At 38.6% G+C, this 14,431-nt stretch overlaps 1 protein-coding gene across 2 annotated transcripts in view; it reads left to right on the top strand.

The window, feature by feature from the left end:
- Positions 1–14,431, top strand: part of LOC6567240 (ETS-like protein pointed) — a 56,913-nt gene that overhangs the window by 32,519 nt on the left and 9,963 nt on the right. Inside the window, exons 1-4 of one of the 2 annotated variants that reach the window (XM_032739980.2) lie at positions 627–1,523; positions 1,642–1,758; positions 2,143–2,340; positions 3,179–3,427. In XM_032739980.2, coding sequence (XP_032595871.1) covers positions 1,277–1,523; positions 1,642–1,758; positions 2,143–2,340; positions 3,179–3,427 — 811 coding nt within the window. In that variant the 5' untranslated portion in view covers positions 627–1,276. Of the gene's footprint in view, positions 1–626; positions 1,524–1,641; positions 1,759–2,142; positions 2,341–3,178; positions 3,428–14,431 lie in introns of those variants that run through there. The other variant, XM_032739979.2, reaches the window with a different exon arrangement.

Genomic DNA, 14,431 nt, shown 5'->3' with positions numbered 1-14,431 from the left:
TTTTTCACTGCCAGAGAGAGAGAGAAAGAGAGAGAGAGAGAGAGAGCTTTTGAACTTTGTACACCTGTTACACCCTGTACGCAGTGTCACCTGTTGTTGCCAGCCTTTGCCGTTTTGCCTGCCTGCTTTTATTTGTTGTTTGCTTTGGCTTTCGTTTCGTGCACATTTTTTTCTCAGTGCTAAACAAACAGCTTGTTGTTGTTGTTGTGTTGTTTCACTAGGTGTAGCTGTTGCTCTGCTGTTGTTGTCGGCACGATGTGATGGCCGTTTCCGTTCCACAGACACACACATACACGCACACACTCATGCACACGCATGCATATATAAACACAAATTCTCTCCCACTTATTACGCTCAAACCGTTTCGTTTGTGAATGAATTCCATTTTGTTTCGCTCGCTCCGAGATTTATGAGGCGAGCATTTCAATTCCACTTGTTGCGCACTCATATCTCTCGCTCTCTGGGCGCTCTCTGCGCGTGTATTGGTGTCTCTCTGGCTCGTTTCTTCTCGTTGTTTAGGATACCCAACGGACGAGGCGATCGTTTCGTTTCAGTTTGGCTTCACAAATCCAGCAATCCAATAGATACACAGAGAACCACAGACAAGTTACAAAAATTATTTCAGTGTTGTTTTTTTTATTGTGCATTGTGCAACGTAAATTTAACTTAAATAAATTTAAATAAATCTTATCGCACTTTGCTTCTATACGCTGCTGTGCTGTGTGTGTGTGTATGTGCGCGTGTGTGTGTTTATTAAAAAAAAAATAAAAAAATTATCAAAATTAAAGAACGCGACTGATAAAACCAACACTCGCTGTCAAGACAATAATGACAACTTATAAGTTAATAATAGTGCTGCGATGAGTTATTACTAATTAGCGTGTTCTGCCATCAATTTAAATTATTGTGCGCTGCAAATCACAAACACACAAGGCAGCACACAGCGCCCCAAGTAAAGCAAGTAACTGAGCGAACCAATCACTAGATACATTTGTATCTGCGAGATCAAACGGCGTGTTTGTGGAAGAAAGGGTCGCGACTTTCACTGACATTTCGGGTTAATTTTTGTTGATGCTTTGATTTTCACGCCAATAAATTGAAAGCAATTGAATCCAACTATTCCAACGTTGTCTGCCCACCCTTGAGTGAGTGCGTCGTGAATGATCGGAGTCATCTTAAATTGTTTTGACTTTTGACACCCAAGAGCACAATACTACTTAACCCACCACAACATACTCATTGGACAGTTGAGATACGAGTTGTAACCCGCAAAATTATGACAAATGAATGGATCGATTGGAATGATAGTCGCATGTTGCCGCCATTGCGCTCAGCGAACTACAATACAAACAACAACAGCAACAACTGCAACAATCACAATATCAATAGCATCAGCAACAACAACTACAGCAACACCAATAGTCAAGCATTCCTTAGCAATAATTGTCAATGCTTAACGGGTAAATTTCATCTGAAAGCGCACAAGTTGCAACAGCTGCACACTGGCAATGTCAAGTTGCGAGGTAATTAATCAGATACAGATATATAGGACTAGAGTAAACCCCTCTTAATATACATGACTTAATTCAATGTACAACAAATAATAATTTTTGATTTCATTTCTTTCGACTCATTTTGCAGATGGGCCCACAACGATGCCACCCCTCACACCTGGCACGAATCGCAAGGTGAACGAGGTGCTGAAAGCCTCGTTTGCCTCCTGGGAAAAGGAGGTGCAGAACTTTAATATAACCAAAGGTAAGGAGAGCAACAGCTAGTAGAAAAGAAACAACAACAACAAAAAAACAACTTTCCCAAGTGGCAAACACAATTCAACTCTTATGCACTTGTCGAAATTTCAATTGGTTGCATTGGCAACGCCAATAAAATAATAATTTACAAACAGTCCCATACAAAGACGTGATCATAAATGAATATTAATCGTTTCCCACAGCAATAGACTTTAAATAGAAACGAAATTTGGTTTACAGCGCTCCCACGCACAATAACAACAATAACATCAACAACAACAATAATAAGAATACGTATAATAACAATTAATTAGGCAACCAATGAACGTGGCATTCGAAAAAGTAATTAATTTAATTATGTATTTTATTTGCTTGCTACACTTTTTTGTAGATCCCCGCGATTGGACGGAGGAGCATGTCATCTATTGGCTCAACTGGGCCAAAAATGAGTTCTCCCTGCTCTCCATGGTGCCATTCTGCAAAATGACCGGCCGGGAAATGGTCGAGCTGGGCAAAGAGAAATTCTTGGCCATAACGCCGCCATTCACAGGCGATATTCTCTGGGAACATTTGGATATACTACAAAAAGGTGAGCACGTGACCAGCATAGAACAGCAGACATTGGCGCCACTCGGACATTAATTCAATCAGTCTGTCACTCTGCCAAGTCAATCGGCAATAAACTACAAAGCTAAATGACTCCCCTATAGTTTCACATAATTTAAGATTAATTTTATATATTTACAGTTTGAATTTTTAGGAAATATCTGAATATCCTACAAGCAAATCAAGGTTAAAGTCATGAGGGCTGTATAAACTATAAAGATTATTGAATATTCAGACACTTGTATCAACATTAATTTGTCAGATATCGATGATAGTAGATTTATTAATAATTGGGATCGTTCTAACCGTATTTGATTCGTTATTTCCTTATTTAGGAACATATATAACAAATATATTTATTAACAAGTTTTGTCCTTTTTAAAACATTATTTGCAAATTTTGCACATGCCTTAATTCAATGAAGACCCTTTCACAAGCAGTAGTAATGCAATACCAAACCAAATTTACCTGTTCTTAAGCTAGAATGCAAATTGGCAACTGAGTTGGCGGAAGTCTACTGGCCAGCCGAGCGAACGCTAACGAAATCAAGGACTAAAGTTGTTTGAGGGTTGGGTGGAGAGTGTGGGGTCTTTTGTTAGAGAGTTACTAGTGAACGGGTTCTATGAACTGTTGCCTGTTGCTTCCTTTCCGGTCTGGGACCGGTCGCAATTTGATTTAGCTGACGTTTGAACCTCACATAATAGCCAGTGTAACCATTTTTAACAATTTATTGACGCAAAAAAAAAGAATGCTTTTAGTTTGGGTCGATTCTATTTAAAATAATGAAAATATTGTTTAACTAATTGAATTTCCGATGGCAGATTGTGAAAAGCCAAATGAGGATATTGTGCATGGCAATTCCTATGAATCGACCACCACCGCCTCGGTCTGTGGATCAGACCATCAGGTAGCCAATTACCCAGCAGCAACACCAGCCACGACGCCCGTGTCCAACAACAATAGCAACAACAGCATTGCTAGTCGCCTGTCCATAGAATATGGGACATCAACAGCGAGCAGTGATAAGAGCAACAGCTACCACAACCCAACACCCGCCATGCCACACAGCGGTAAGCAAACACTATCCATAAGATAAACAGTTACACCACCTGCCTGTTCATATCCATAAATACAAATACACAAATACATATCGGATTAGTCGTGTAATTAGTGTTGAATCAATGACAAACGATGTTGGCCATTGCTCATGAAGATCTGCCCATTAAGCCATCAAAGTTGTTTATGGCACATCCTCTCATCGAATTTTAGGCGATACAAGTTTCTTTGTATCTTTGTATCTGGTAGATACATGGATTGGCATATGTTTTGTGCATCCGGCGGAATGTTATTTCGGCAATAATTTGCTTGAAAGGCAATCAAGGCACCTACGATTACGATTACGGCCCCGATCAACAATTACGATTATGTATGGCAGCGATATCTGTCTTGCCCGTAATGGCCAGATCCAGATCTTTATTAATCGCTAATGTGGAATGCAATCCATTCAGTGTGGAGTGCGATCGTTGATATATATATATATATTTTTTTTTTTTTTTGTATTCGTGTTCATTTGGATTGGCTTTTAATTTATTTATGTGAAATTGAAATTGAAACGGAAATTAAATTTTAAAACAAATAGCTAAATGTGTCTGCGGTGCGCATGGCGCCAGCGTAGGCTGCCGGAGACCGCGACGACAGCATATCTAAATATCTATTTAAATTGTTTACATATATGGCATTCTCCCTCAGCACAGCTTGAGATACATTTATTTAATGCGACGCCGTACAAATTGGAGCGACAGCGACGCATCATTAATACATTGTATCTTTTGCATTGTATCTGCATCTGTATCTGTATCTGTATCTGTATCGGTATCCGTAGCCGTAGCTGTATCTATGTGGCTGCATCTGCTGAGCTACTCTTTGCGTTGCTGCCACAGTGTTAACATGATGTAGCATGCGCCACACAAATTTATTAATAATCGTAGCCTCTGCCCACAACATGCTGAAGCTGCAGTTACTGTTAGGCTGAGACCGATGTCGTCTGCTCTCTCACAATATTATGGCCCAGTCGCTGCTGCTGCTGTTCACAATTACTATAAATTAATGAAATTTATGGTCTTTGACACATTATGACCATAAAAGTTAAGGAAATTTTCATATTCGAAGCCATAAGTGTGCGATGTTAATTAGATAATCAACAAGTTTGACAAAAAAACTAATTTTTCTAATCTTTAAAAGGAGCACAACGAATTGGACAGACGCTACCTTCGGTTGTGCTCAATGATAATGAAAATCATGTTATAAATTACTTATAAATTATAATGCAGTTTTTTGTGTCTATTTACACAATTTCATAGATCGATAAAGTTTAGCATTTACAGGACTTTTAATTAACCAATGTATTAGAATTGAATTAGTGAGCAACAAAATTTCAAACAGTTTTAACGTTGAAATCTTCTAATTATACATTTTATTGCATTGTGGCAAACTTTCTCATGCAGCTGTGCAGCTTCTATTTGTAGTGAGTGACACAAGACCAAAGAGCGATCAGCCACAAAATCTAGACTAAAATCTACATTGATGCTTAATCGTAAATCGTCGTCAGTGCTCGGTTCTTTTAGTTTGTGTGGCTCGGCTCGGTCTTCAATTTGATTCAATAATTTCTATATTCTAAATGAACTCAGAGACCCTGTGACAGTGTTCTTTTCTTTTTTTTATTCATCTTGCGGATCGGATCGGACCGTTGCCCGTTGCCCGCATACAAATTATATGAGTCGGCTTGTCATCGAGCGGTGTTTGGATCTGGTACCCTCCTGCTGGTTTTGTAGGTTGTTTGCTTAATTCGTTTCGATTGTCTTTTTGTCAGTCATTAATTTGCTGCATTTACATATTATTGATGTTTTAGCTAACTTCCAGCAATCCCCTTCGCTCCTCTCCCTCTCTCCTCTGTCTCTCTGCTTGCCCATTTGCATACATGAATTTATCTACATGTATCCATGGAGCTTTGAGATTGTGTGAAAATTGTTGGAATTGCTGGCTATCTTGGCTAGAGTGCATGACTTGTTGACACTTTGACTGGCTCTCAGGGATGTGTCCTTAAGTGCAATGGCAGTTATGCAAATTAACTTTGGATATTTATATCATCCAGGTGTTCGTCTGGCGGATTTGTGTGTACTAGTTTGCAATGCGGCATTAAGAGCGACTTAATAACCAAACAACCATCAAAACTAAAACAAATTATGATTAATTGTGCCCATTAAAATAGAGTTTATGCCTTGCAAAGGTTTTCCAAATTTAACAGTCGAAGAGCCAAGAAACAGTGTCATGAACGCTCAGCTACTAACTTGAATTTATTTTTATGGTCGTTTCTTCTTTTGGGGTATGTGTGTATTCTTTTGTAAAGTTTGTTTTAATTTGAGCTGTCTCTGCCCTCACCTACAACTTCGAAGCTCCATCCACCAAATACAACACCTACTACAAGCGAAGTCAACGAAGCGCAAAAAAGTTGAAAATGCTTTGAGTTTCGTCATCGGGCAGCGATTTCTGAGCCACATGCCTACATATAATCCATAGTTAACCCTCTTCCACCCTTACCCCCCATCCACTCCCCTCACCATTTGAGTACGTTGAGTGATTTACAACTGTGTTGCATTCTGGAACGCATTACATTTAGGTGTTATGTGGCGATTTGCTTGAGTTCATCACTTTCAATGTGCCTACTCTCATATTGTAGAGATTTTTTCTATTTCTTTTCGATTTTCATGAATCGATTTGTTTTTTTTTTTGCTGCTAACGCTTACTCATCATTTGTACAAACGGCAAGATACAATAACTCACAGATAGCTCACATATGATTATGTCTTTACGTGTGTGTGTGTTTGTGGACAGCCAGGGTCTTTGGGTGTTTTGGTTGAGAGCGCATCTAGGCTAGTGTATCTTAGATATTTGCACGCAAAATTGTTTTTATTATCGCTGGCTTTGCATTGTTCTCTCAACTACAAGGCGATGCGATGCGTCTTCTTAAAATATGGTCAAACCCATATGCTCTCGGGTTTAATTGGAAGCCCCTTAACACCAATGTTGTAGATATATGGAAGAAAGGCCAACTACCTTTCAACACCAGTCAAATGGATTCCATGGACTATTGTTGAACGTATATTTGCGAAAAATGTGTTCTATTTTCAGTTCTGTGTTTATTTTTTCTTCGTTTTGATTTTTGTTTTTAGTTTTTAGTTCTTTTTGTTTTTTTTTGTAAATATATTTCTACACAATAAAATGCTTGATGCGTGAAATGTTTGTCCAAGCTTGAAGAGTTGCCATTGTTGCCGTTGTATGGCTGTTGATTCATGTTCATCATCATCATAGCATACAGCAACAGCAACAGCAACAGGCACAGCAACAACATCATGCTGATGTCGGCATATAACCTCAGCCCAGCCAACCAACCGATCAGACAGACCTGACAGACAGTCCGTCACTCCGTCAGTCCGCCTGTCCGTCCGTCAGTTGGCCTGGTGAGTGCTTCACTCGCTTTTCAGTTCGCCTGGCCATGCAAGTTGCGTCTTTGCTCGTGCCGCGCGTAGGTTGTTGCCTCACAAAATGACACATTTAATGCATATTTGACTTGTAGATACATTTGAGTGCGCATGCAGACGCCCCTCTTCCACCTTCCAGCAACTCCACGCCGCGGGGTCAGAGTCAGAACTAACGCCTCTCTGATCGCCATATTGCGTGTCACACACTCACAACAACAACACCACCACACACATACACACACATCTCTTGTGGCTATCGCGAATACAAGTACAAGATTCATAAATGTATTTGTGACATTTGTGGACTCTTGAGTGTGTGCCAAGTGTTTAAGTTTAGTTACAGTTTGTTGATTTTGAAAGCGACAATGGGATTCTTAGCATACGGCGCATCGCACGAGTACTGATATATTTACACACACAAATGCATACATATGTGCTGCTTATTTGGAGGATAGGGTGATGACTAACAATATCAAATAATCAAAATTATTTCAATTCCGAGAATAAAGCATTTGAATAAAATAACAATTTTTGTGAATCTACGAAATGAATCGCTTAAATCAAGGAAGTCAATTGGGTGTATTTGAATTTCAGAGAATTTAAAGTTAATAAAAAAAATAAAGTTAATAGAGCGAAACCTAAGAAAGGATATAGTCGTATTACCATTTCATATCCAGAAAAAATATTCAAAACACACTGAAAACCTGGAATCATGTTTAAAATTTTTGGCATGAAGGGATCACATATACAAACAGATATCGAATTCCTGTTGATTTGCATACAATGTAAGGCAAATAAAGTGTATAACTTTAGAGCCTTCCGCCTATATTAATTACTCTAAATTCAGCCATTAACGCAATACAATTTTCACCTCCCACAAATTATGTGGCAACGAAGCAGAACACTGGGCCCGGTCAAAAGACACCATTCCCATTCATCACAATGAGTGGCTAAAGACGGCCAACTAATATTCAAATATGAACCACGCACCATGCCCCCAACAGCAACAGCACATAAAACCCTTAAGTCATAACATCTACGACTAAAAATTATGTTGATTGCAAATTTGTTAAGGTCATAAAATTAAATTTCATTTTTAATTTTAACGCCATTGTTTTTGAGCAGGGGCAAAGAAAAATAAAAAGGGAAGAGAGATAGAGAGCGAGAGAGAGAGAGAGAGAGAGAGAGAGAGAGAGAGAGAGAGAGAGAGGGAGAGGGAATTGACTTCAAGTGAATCTAGAAGCTAGTAACTGGCCTAGGCATATTATTAAAGCATTTAGCGGAATTTAATGCGCCCACTTCAGGCCGTGGCAGAAGCTACACTTAGAATAGCATATTAATCATACTCAGAGCAACAATGGTTAGAGCCAACTCGGAGGCCTTCAAGCCAGAAATCACATTGTAGCTAATTAACATAGTCGAAATGGAGTTGGAGTTGGAGAGTTGAAGTTGAAGATTTGTACTGCGCGCCTGCGCGCTTCGTTGGTCAACTATTGGTGGTGCTTGTGGTTCTGGTGGTGGTGGTGCTGGTGCGCCAAGCTGTGAAAAGTCAAGTCAACGGTTCGGTTTAATGGTATTTTCAGTTTTTAGCATGGTTCAAAAGCCGCACAAGTTAGAATTTTTAGTTTGCTCGTATTGGGGGAGTTGCAGCCCTGCGGTTTCCCTTTTATTTTTATGTTTTTATTTTTGTGGTATCCACTATTGCCAGTTAGTTAGCTACTGCCACGTTGTAGCGTTCTCGGCAGATCTCGTTTAATTTATTACCATACTCAGCGGAATCTGACGCGCGCCAACGGCAACACCAGCAATGGCATTGGATCTAATAGTGCTCGGTGCACCCCTTGCCCCATAGGTTAGGAGAATGGAGAATTCAAATGGGTTTTAAGGCTGTTCGTTTCGAGTATGGTGGCAATATGTAGTCGCCTACCCGTTTATTCACTATATATATTTCTATATGTACACATATATTTATATATATTTTTGTATACCCATTGTTGCTGTCGACGCCAGTGACGATGACGGCGTCTCCTCGATGTTGGGACTCGAACTGCCTTTTTTCAGTTATTTTTTAGTTTTTTCAGTTTTTTGTGCTCGTTTTATTTCGTTACGTACGTAGATGTAAATTTACGCCATAGAAAAGCGTTACGGTCGAGTTAATTTAAAACAAAGAACATTCAAAAGAACAACATCAGCGGCAACTGTGAGTTGGACTTTTTGTTGTTGTTGATGTTATTGTTTTTGTTTTGTTTTCGACTCGGGGGAAAAAAATTAAACATTAAATTGTATAATGCGAAAGCCGCTAATAGCAACAGCAACAGCAACAACAACAACAACAACAGAGTCAGTCAATGCAATGAACGAAACGCAGAGACGAATTGCATTGGATAGTGAATACGAACGAATACATTCATAGTTAGATTCGTATGTAACCATAGCTACAACTGAATGAGCAACTAAAAGTGTTCGTATTTCATGTGAACTGCCCTGAACTTTGATTAGGGTATGTGTTGGAAAGCAAGGCGAAAGTTTTAGTACTCGCCGATGCAGATAACATTTCATTTGCCAACACTATGTATTCAAAATATTGGAAATCGAAAATAGAATAGTTTGGAAATACACAGTAAATATTGTGGTAATTAAATACATGCAAATATATACAAATACAAATAAATACATGTTACCAAAACTGTTGCAAATACACTTAAGAAAAAATGACCTGGACTTCAGAGAATAAGAAATGTATAACGTTTATTTAGAAATTATTTTCAAGTAGCCAATATTTTTTTTTGTAGCTTTGTGAGGCTTATTTGTCTCTGAGTGCACTGAACCAAACTACGCGCACTTAACGATATCCAACTCTTCGTTACTAAGCAATGCGAATCATTGAATCGTGTCCATAATATTTTTCGTAAAGTTAACTTAAGTCATTAAGATCATTCATAATTGAATCAAATTGTTAATCGCTATAATGATATTAATTAATTGCGTAAGTGGTATTGCATTACTGGGGTATTTTAAATGAAATGTTTTTTGTATTTACATTTTAATATTCAATGATTTATTATCAACATGATATTATAAAGTTTATTTATATGCCTATATTAACCTATATAGATCACACGTAGTTAATTTATATTTTGCAGCTAGCCGCATTTGGCATTGCAAAAACGAATTGAAAACCATATCGAAATCATGCATGATGGGGGCAGGTTAGCAATTAATTTGCAATCAACTTTCAAAATGTTGTTTGCTAAGCAACAATAACAACAACAACAACAACAACACCAACAAAAGAAAACAACAACAGCAAAAGAGCGACAAGCAAAGCACTTTATGCATCATTAAGAATTAGGCAAACAAAAAAAGCAAACGACAAAATGGAGAAATATTTAGACATAGACACACGCACACAACTTGAGATATCTAAATGTGTCTATATCTATTTGTTGACCAGTTGGTTGGACATACAGTTGTGGCCCGAGTTGGCCAACATACGCCAATTTATAATTATTAACTCTGGCAAGCGAACAAATAAATAAAATCAAATTATGTTCGTGAGTGTGTTTAGTGAGGGAAATCGTCTTGGGCCACAGATTCAGATTGTGATTGAGACTGAGACTGAGACTGAGGCTGGAACTAAAACTGCGGCTGCCACTGCGACAGAGGCTGAGGCTAAGACTGAGGCCCTCTAAAGAACTACGGCAACATCCGCTGGCCGCGTCGATGAATGGGGCACCAAAAGCCGGTTCGTTGCTCGATTGAATGAATGAATGGAAATGAATGAACTGTAACTTGTTTTAGATTTGCGCCTAACTAAACAACGGACAATCTGCCTAGACTCCGTCTCCACTCTACGGCTGTCCATATATCTCTTTTATATATATGTATATATATATTTGTGTATGGGTGTGTATGGTTTTTTTTTTGTGCAAGAGCTTCGTGTAATTTGGTTTAGCTCTTTTTTTAATTTTTGCTTCTGCTGTTGCCTCAAAAGAGTTCACATGAAAGAGACGGCAACGGCGACAAAATGTTGACCGGATGTGAGGCTGCGCTTTTTTTTAGCCATTGCTCCTGTATATGTGCGTATGTATGTGTGTTTGTGTATGTGTGACTATGTGTGTTTTAATAATTATATTATTAATGCGAATTTCATGTCTAAAGCACACTAATTCATACATATTTTTTTTATTTTCTTTTCTTTTTCATTATTTTTTTTTTTTGCAACCACAATTTGAAACTATTTTGGTGATTTTTTCAGTGTTACTAATTCGATTCCATTTGTGAACTGAATGCCGAACGTGTTAAAGACAACTTATTTCTATTCTGCTGGTAATAAAAGCTTTAAGCAAATAAAAGTATTGAACAATTTAACGTAATTTTTAAATCGCTTTTTTCCAACCTTACAGTTTAAGCCGCAATTTCCTGGGCAACTGCCAAAAATGTACAATCAGTCTATACAAATATCCGCCAGTTTGTGACCCGCCCCCTGAAAACGCTCGCCCATCATTCCGTCAGCATCTTCGCAATTTCCTTGCATATTTCCGCAGTTACAGTTTTCATCAGGCTTTTTGGCTTTTCCATTTGAAATGCATTTTTATTTTTGTTTATTTGCCCGTGCGGCATTTGCAATTTTCATTAACGCAATTCTGTGGCCGCCAACTAATTGAATTGTGTGAATTTTCCATTTTTCTTCGTCTTGTGCATCACATCGATTTACTTGAATGGGGAAAACGCTTTGAGTGTAAGGATTATTTTTACGATAGTGGAGTACATTGAACGTATCTTAAAGATACAATATTATCGCCATATTTTGTTTAAGACTAGCTCCAGATTTCAGATAAAACTACTACTATTACATCTAAAAAGTACACGATACAAAGTAATTGAATAATCAAGAACTGGAAATGTCTAAACACATCAGATATCATACATGACCTTGCACCTGAAAACTACCCCACAGTTAATTGTGACCCAACACCCTTGGGAACAGAAAGCAAAACCAAAAACAACAACACTTGTCACTTGACAGACAAACAACAAAATTATATAGAAATGCTACAAAACAAAAACTAGGAGGGAAATGCAACTCCAGTGAGGGTGATTGAAGCTGAGGGCTGGCTGACTGTAGTCTTGTGAGGCTATGCGCCGTTGAGGGTGAGCGCCCCCAGCTAAATTCCAGCATTTTTGTATGCAAGTGCAGCATTTTTTGCTGCTGTTGCTGCTGCTACTTTTGTTGCACTTGATGATGGCTATCAGTGGAAACAACCACTGGAAGGTCCTGCGCCGGCATGTCCTGCTCACAATTTGTTGCGTCGGCATTCAAATATGTTATAATTTGTAGCCAGTGGCTGGTGAAATAAGCCAGCACCTGACCGATTCAATTGCCAGTTCGAGTTGGAAGTTTCTGTTCTGGATAACGTGGGAAAATTCTCATTCTTTAAAGCTAATGCAATTTGGGCTGCGGGCTCGTAAATTCAGTGCAAAAGTTGTTCTCTTGATTTTTATCAGTTTGCCGCCCTGCCAGTTACCTATTTTTATTTTATTTTGTACTCTTTCTCTCGCTGTCGCTGGCTTTTACATTTATTTTCACATCGTTATGCGTATTGTTGTTGTCGGCCTGCCTTCGTCTCATTTATTTGTCTACATTTTGTGTTTTTGTTTTTTTGGGTGGTTTTATTTTTTCTCGCTCTCTTTGTTTTAAATGCGTCACAGTGTAAATAAATTTGAATTTTCAGCTTGTTTTAGCTTTTAATTTTTTCTTTCATTCGTCTTGGCCTTTTGCAATTTCAACTCAGAGTCGAACTCGGACCCATCCCGTCCCCTCCCGTCCCGTCCCATCCCATCCCGGATTTTTTGTGCTGTCGGCATTTATCTTTTGATGTGTGCGCTTGCGCAGCTGATTTGTTTTTGCCTTTGCCGTTAATGTTGTTGATGTTGTTTTCATATTGTTTCATTTTGCAGCTCTTGTTGTTGTTTACTTGTCATGTTTCTCCTGTTTGCCCAGACTCTAGTACGCGTACATATTGCCCAAGTTCTTCACCTCATTTGCATAGATAAGGCATAAAATATGAACAGTTTGCTTGCGGCTACATTTAAAAAAAAAAAAACCTAATTTTACTAAGGTCCTGTTGAAATTGTTGCATGATAGTATCATTTAAAGTATCTTAAGTGCATACACCTATTGGGTTTGAAACAAAATTACAATTCAATTAATTAAATATGTGATTGTAATTTATAAAGATAATATTTTTGGTATTACGGCTATATTGTATTATTAAGTTTGTAACAAATTAAATGAACGTAAGCATGTGTTGTGAATTCGACAACTTTTAACTTTTCTGACCACAATAATATGAAAACCTTATAAAAAACGCTTAATTTGAAACGGAAATTGAATTCTTCGATAAAGTCATTTCCAATAAACAGCTGATTTTTTTTTGTAATTTTATTAAATATTTGAGAGTATATGCACCACACAGAAGTCACTTTGTGCACTTGTGTCTCCCACGCTATAATATTATCCTTTGGCAGGACAAAACATTAGCAGGCAATGAGCTGGAACGTGAGTCTCGCCCGCGTTGTGTGTTGCACATTTGTCGTGTAATTTATCAAAATTGTGAACATTATAAAATTGTTGTTTTTAAGTTGTGCTACCACCAGCAGCCGTGGGAAAACATTGTGTCGAGTTCTGCGCAGAGTATGCGACCATAACTCAGGTGGGCTATTAAAAAGCCATTGCATATATGCAATTAATGAGCGACAAAATGCAATTATTACAACCATACAACCGAATATACACAAGCATATATCTGTTTAATTGTATGTGCATCTTGTTGCCAAAAAAAAGAAGAAAAAGAACGGAGAAAAATAATGTTTATTATTGGTCATTTCATGCGAAAAGCGTGAAGAACAAGAGGCAGAAAACAAGAAGCAGCATGACAAATGAGCAAGGTTGTTGTGGGTCGGAGTGCACAAAAGCCGCAGGATATCTCGGTGAATCACAAAGAACAACAAGCAAATGAGAATACAACATCCGGTAATTTACTTCCTTTAGTTCCGTATCGATGCCTTGAATGTAGCCTAAAGGGCCCCGCAATGAACATTCAGCTCAGCTCAGTTCAGATCAGTTCAGTGCCTTTTGTTAGCATGCAAGTGGTAGAGATTTCAGTTTCAGCTTTATGAATGAACCACACACAAGTGCTGCCACATAGAAAGGGAAAGATTTTTGGCTGGCTGCATTGAAGGACAATGCGTCGGCGCAAGTAAATTAGGCAAGCCAAACTCAGCGCCAAAGTGGCCAGGCAGGTAGCAGCAACAGCGGCAGACACCGGGCAACGATGTGCGAGCCTTCGCCTGACATTCTAATATCCTATTCCCATATCGCCTGGCTGCATCTTGCGTGTGTATGTGTGTGTGTGTGTGTATGCGTGTGTATCAGCGTTTTGTCCGTTCTCACAGCGTTCACAACTCGGAACCAAAACTCGGAAATGTGTGGGCGATTGCATGCGTGTGTGCATGTGCATGTGTGTATGTATG

Source organism: Drosophila grimshawi, unplaced genomic scaffold (assembly GCF_018153295.1).
Source record: "Drosophila grimshawi isolate 15287-2541.00 unplaced genomic scaffold, ASM1815329v1 contig_311, whole genome shotgun sequence".
In the NCBI taxonomy this organism is placed as follows: Eukaryota; Metazoa; Arthropoda; class Insecta; order Diptera; family Drosophilidae; genus Drosophila; species Drosophila grimshawi.
The sequence above is the reverse complement of the archived record's forward strand: the minus strand, read 5'-3'. Positions and strand labels throughout refer to the sequence as shown.